The following is a 6,000-nucleotide window of genomic DNA, read 5'->3' as shown; positions in this document are numbered from 1 at the left end:
AGATACATTTTAAAATTTTACTTGGTTCAAGTTTCCTTACTTAAATCTATATAAGCTTTTATTTAAATAACCTGAGTATTATTTTTTATCAGAGAGATTTCATATTTGTGAGAGTGTACAAAACATAGATTTCTATAGAATTTAGAGCTTTAGAAGCTCTCATTTTATATCTTTCGTTGTACACTGTATCAAGCAAACATTTTCCAAGATGGATCAAATTGGTATTTTAGAAGTTCTCCTTGTGAAATTGGAAACGAGTTGATGAATGTAGAGTAAATTCTTGGCAAAGCTCCCTCAGTGGTTTGACAAGTAGAGCACTTCCACAGTAGAAGACGCCTGCAAACCAAGACATCAAGAATTAAACAAAAGACCTAAGGATAAAACTAATCATATAGCTGAAAAAGACATGCTGCGCTTTGGTACCAAAAAAGGTTCTTTACAGTTCCACACTCACCTATCCGAGAAGATTTATGTGTTTCTGCCATTTGAGTAAATACCTTTCTCCAGTTGGGTCTTGAAAAATGCGTTCTTATCTGTCACATTCTATTACATATTAGAAAGGAATTTAAGAGAAAAAACATAGTATATGGTTAATGATGCAGTGGTCAGTCAAGATGATCAATACCCGACTTTGGGAGACAACATCAAGTCCATTCTTTGCATGCTGCAGTTTTTGTACCATGGCAATAAGTGCAGACCTTGCATCTCCTTCTTCATACACACTAGTCAAGTAGTTGTGCATTTCAATTATATTCTGAGACATTGAAAAGTTCCAAAGGAATAATTACTGGTTAGATTAGAAACCCTTGACGGGCTGAGAATTTGTAAAATGAGGACATTTTTCAGCTATCAAAACCCACATTATCATCACAGTCTGCAATGTCGTCCATGACACCCTTGAACCAATCAAAAGAACTTTGTTCTCTTGTGACCCAGTAAAAGTACGCTCTTTCTGGACCCTTTTTATCAGTTGAACCCGTTCGTTGGTCCTGCGTGCAATCATATGTTAGCTGAATTGATTTTCAACTTATTTGTCTGAGCAATCTTATGGCAGTGATGTGTGCCTGGCACTATACGTAACGTACCCTCCTCGACTCCGCCGCATTTGATTTGATCTGATTGAGCAGATCCTTCAAAATGCTGATAAATGGAGTTGCTCCAATTCCTAGACCTATGAGCAGTAATATGTCAAACTTTTTGTAATTCTGAGCGGGGGCTCCAAATGGTCCTTTGATCAGGATCTTTGGAAATCTGCCACAGGTGAAAAGGGGGCTATTATAAAAGTTTTAGACTTCACAAAATCTCAAGTATAGATTATTTAAGAATTAATTTACTGACGTTGCTTGTATCTGATCGAAGTTTGAGTTTGACAATGCTTTAGTTTCCATTCTCTTTAGCCTTCCTTGGTTTTGTTTCGTATCCCGGGGGGGCTCACAGACCTGCGAAAACATTACATTTGCAAATAACATGTCACTAAATCTGCCTCAGTTGCATGGATATAGAGAGACACCAATCAAGTCATAACCTTCGCAAATAAGTTTTTGAGTTCTGTCGTCCAATCACCCACAGTTCTTATGTGGACACTCAAAGTGTTATCTCCTGGTGCAGAAGTGATGGAGAAGGGATGCCTACAAGAAAAAAGAACTGCATTTTTTTACTAAAGAGATGTATTATAGAACAGAAAACACTATCGGAGATCAATTTATTACCATTCAAACTTGGACAAATCCGGGCATTTGACAAAGAGGTACATTCCACTTTCGTACTTAAATCCTAGAGGCTTGCTCATGTATAGAGCAAGAACATTCCCTGTATATATAATGGCCTGTAATGTCCAAAGTACACGATGAGTTATATGAATTAATATCATGGATGAGGAGAATAAACATCAATAACCCGTACCTTAATGACATCAACACGGTGATAGCGTTCCTGATTTTTTGTGAAGAATCTCTCAGTGGCATAGAACAATACCGGGCCAATGAGATACATCCATGTCTGCGGAAAGTTAGAGAACACAATTAGTTTCAGCAACCGCTTTAACCTATATATGTTCAGAAGAGAAATTTTCTTGTCATGAAAATATTGCATTCAGAATTGTTGGAGCACAAATGGCAGAAAAAGGTTTTGCTTAATGAAGAAGGAGCTAGCTGAGGGTTGTGCATACCGTTTTGGCATACCAAGGCTTTTCAAATATTAAGAAGTAGCCATGCAAAAAGCATAGTAGATATGCTAGGGCGAGCAGATGATGCGCATACCAGAAGGCATTAAACCCTGCCAATCTGTGAAATACCCCCGGTAACTTAATGACGTTCTTCCGTAAATGGTGTGTCGCCAAAGTAAATGAGAACGCCATTATAAGGATCATCAGAATTCCGGTGACGCCTACAATGCTTCGCATGAAGAACCAATAAGTTGGCTGTCGGTAATGGAACAATGGTCCGGCAAATAACATGAATTTGCCTTCTGGGCAAGAACTCAACAACGGGATATTACAAAGAACATGTGCTAGAGTATGAGCTACAGTTCCAATTACTATGGCCAAAGCAATCGTCTTGTGAAAGCTTATGTTGTCATCGAAAGGGATAAAGGTGCCGAGAAATGATGATCTAAGCTTAGTGAGTGTTCTTCTGCAGACAGGAAGAAGAATGAGGGCCATATTAAACTTTAGAGTCTCGGCTGTAGCCTTGGCAAGACAGACACAATAACTTGAGATTTTGAATAAGGGTGATTTCTCGAATTCCTTGAACTTCCAAAAAAAGAGTACGAAGTTTACAGCTAACCACAACGCGATAACCCATATTCTCCTCCAGTTCTCATTAATATATTCTACTGACAGAGTCAAGAATTTGGTAACAGGAGTCCTATATCTTCTTGGGATCATGGCATTTGTGAGATTATGCGTTTTTTCATCGAGCTTCGTCGTTTGATCTTCATTATTCACCATCCCTCTTAGCAGAGTTTCAAGCTGCCATAGCTGCAAAACTAGAAAAAGTAGAGTTTCTAATTGCCACACTGTCACAAAATTTGAAACCAGAGTTTTTGCATAAATACCAACCCCTATATATCCAAGATGATCAGGATCAAGTTCTTCCATGATGAGAGCTGCATAGACTGCCGCATGCTGTTTAAGATTTGTGAGCTTGTTTGCAGAGGCACTCAACTCTATAACCTTTGGTAAAACATAAAATCAGAAAATTGAAATATCGTGATGTGAAGAGGAAGAAGAAAAAAAAACAAAAGAAAAAGGAAAATAACAATTATGCAGAAGGGCAATATAGCCACACCTCCCTCACTTCGAACTCCGAAAGCCTCCCATCCCCATTCTTGTCGCACCTATTAAATCATTATGTCAGCTTAAAGTTAACCCTTTAACAGTTTAGACTTCACAAGGGGGATTTCTTACATATCAAAAAATATTCCAAGACGAGAATCAAGATCTTGTTTAGTCATGTCTTCCCAAAACAATTTCAACTCATCTTTTGTTATCCCATTTGCGGGGCTTATATTCTTACGCCTGGCAATGGCATGGAATATTTCTCCTGCAAACTCTTTTGAATCTCCTAGTCCTGCAAAAAAAAAGGGAATGAAGTGCAATTTGTGTTTTTTATATTGAAAAAGATAGGAGAAAAGGCATGTCGTCAACAACGAAAGATTTCGAAAGCATACCAATGCAGATTCCAAACTTTTCCTTAGGGAGCCTTTCATGAACTGCAAATTGATCAAAACGCCTTTCGATGGATCTCCATGCATCCATTTCCTTTCCTGTCATTGTTCTATCAAGAAACCTTAGGCTTTTAAGTCCTCTAGAAGCCGATGATGCTGTTCTTTCCATCTTTGGGAGAGGAGGTTTCGAAGAGAGAATCCCACTCTTCCTCAAGGCACTACTAGCAGTCCTTCTGAGGGATGCCCCGATATTACTTGCACTCCTCTTGATGGAAGCAACACCAGGTTCCTTGGGCGGTAAGGTGGCTTTAGGTTCATCATTAACAGGAACACCCCGCATCCTATCAATTTCAATGCTCTCAAGCATCCACCTTTTTGATTCTGTTTTGCTTCCCATTAACTCTATGAGATTTTTCTCTTCAATTCACACACATTAAAAAAAGAAAAAAACCAGAGAAAATGGAGGGTGAGAAAGCATAAAGGATCTGCTAAAAAAATGGAAGGGAGAGAGGTTTATTTATATGAAATGGTGGAACTGGTGTGGAAGGAGGGGAAGATTACGAAGGCAAAAATCTGGTACAAAGCTGGCCTAACAATAGGAAGCAACAAGACACCTCAAACTTACAGCCTATAGGATTTTTCTGGTTTTTATGATAATCAGGCACTCAAGGTACTAATTTCACCAAATTCTTGTAGTAAGAAGTCTTTTCCATTAAGCACAAGTACTTTTGACCATTTCACAAATGCTTTTTATAGCAAAATGACATGCTACCTCAACAGTGCTATGCAATGCAATGTCTGTGCTGCCAAAAGGATACGTGAAAACATGCTGTTATTATTAGACGAGGGGCAAACTAACTTTCAAGTTTTCTCCATTCAATGATGTATGATTCCACTGTCTCCTTTTGTGTACCAAATTTAGTGTAGGATAATTACTTCTATCAAGATTATTGTTCGACGAAAATAGACTATTTTACTATATTTTAAAAAGGCATATAAAAAATATGGTGCATTTGCTGTAAATATAGATTTGTTATATTATAAACTAGACTATAAATATAGAATATTTACACTGTAGATAACACTCTAACACCTATAAGAAACATTGTTTTATCTATATTTAGTAAAAAATATATGCTAGGTCTAGGTGCCCAACATGACCCAAGGATGTTGGGTCCTGCTAGATATTCTCTCACTATACAAAAAGCTTTTAGGAAGCATGAAAAGCTAAGCCACTAACGTCGTGCATGGTTAAAGTTATACCTCAAAAAATCAACGAAAAAAACTAAGGTTTCATGTGTGTTATATGCTTTTGATTGAGCGAGAACTTTTAAGGAATGACTTTCATTCCCTTTTGAATTTAAAAAAGTATATAAAAAAAGACAAAATGGGTCATGAGGTACGTTGGTTCCTATTGATATTGGGTCCAGATGCTTTAGCAAGACTCAATAAGGTTAGGTCCAGCAACCAATAGCGTTGATTCTTGCCGTAGCTGGAGCCAATAGTTGTGGGTCCTGCTAGGCAACCAAACCTAATAAAATTGGATCTTGTTGCCAGCAAGACCCCATACTTTAAATTTTCTTTTCTTATATTTTCTTATATTTAATTTTTTTTATACAGTAAAGAGGAAATAAACTAATGATACTTTTTTTATTTTGTACAAAAGTTGGGTGATGATAATTTTTTCTTTTGAGGTTAAGTTGAATTTTCTTATTAAAACATGTTTGTTTTTACGTTTCAAAAATAATTTTAAAAAAATTTCAATTTCTTTTATCTTTTTCTTTATTTAAATTAATATATTTTTTTTATAATTTTGTATTATTTTGATGTAAGATATAAAAAATCAATTTTAAACATTAAAAAAAAATATTATCTCAATATATGTTTTTAAAAATATATTTTTAAAAAATAATCGTAATAATATAATAACTAGCATAGTGGCCCGTGCTCTGCAACGGGATCAATAGCTTTTTTTATTTTAAAATATAAAAATGCTTGAGTTGGGTTAAAAGCACATAATAGATTTGCACCATTACCATCTTCAAAAAAAAATATTTTTTTATAGTATTATTATAAATAACGCATAATAGAACAACGCCCACTTACAACTAATTTCTTTCCCTTTAATTTTTTTCTTCTAAGATATTTCTAATTTTATGTTTTTTCCTCTTTCAAATTTTCATATTAAAAAGATAAATATTATTTTATTCAATTTAATTTATATTGAGTGTGGAAATTAACAATATTTTGATAACCCTAATTATACAACCTGGATTGATTGGGCAGGTTGACCTAGGGCTTGGACTAGTATGTTTTTAAGAAAAAAATAGAGGA

General features: G+C 35.6%; 1 protein-coding gene across 1 annotated transcript; it reads right to left on the bottom strand.

Moving 5' to 3' along the window:
- Positions 1–226: 226 nt before the first annotated feature.
- Positions 227–4,063, bottom strand: LOC118037576 (putative respiratory burst oxidase homolog protein H). The gene is made up of 14 exons (XM_035043607.1): positions 3,670–4,063; positions 3,407–3,569; positions 3,288–3,336; positions 3,059–3,172; positions 2,168–2,977; positions 1,903–1,998; positions 1,710–1,825; positions 1,526–1,628; positions 1,339–1,439; positions 1,086–1,251; positions 861–989; positions 626–754; positions 455–533; positions 227–336 (listed from the first exon to the last, which is right to left on the bottom strand). Exons 1-14 carry the CDS (start codon positions 4,061–4,063, stop codon positions 227–229), a joined length of 2,559 nt encoding a protein of 852 aa, XP_034899498.1.
- Positions 4,064–6,000: the final 1,937 nt, after the last annotated feature.

This window comes from Populus alba, chromosome 16 (assembly GCF_005239225.2).
Source record: "Populus alba chromosome 16, ASM523922v2, whole genome shotgun sequence".
NCBI classification, from domain to species: domain Eukaryota; kingdom Viridiplantae; phylum Streptophyta; class Magnoliopsida; order Malpighiales; family Salicaceae; genus Populus; species Populus alba.
Note: the sequence above shows the minus strand (reverse complement) of the source record. Positions and strands in the feature narration are given on the sequence as shown.

Coding starts and splice junctions, on each gene's coding strand:
- LOC118037576 (XM_035043607.1), bottom strand. CDS start 4,063: ATGGGAAGCAAAACAGAATCAAAAAGGTGGATGCTTGAGAGCATTGAA. Junction 2,978..3,058: donor ATCATCTTGGATATATAGGG/GTTGGTATTTAT, acceptor CTAGTTTTGCAG/CTATGGCAGCTTGAAACTCT. Junction 1,826..1,902: donor ACCGTGTTGATGTCATTAAG/GTACGGGTTATT, acceptor TGGACATTACAG/GCCATTATATATACAGGGAA.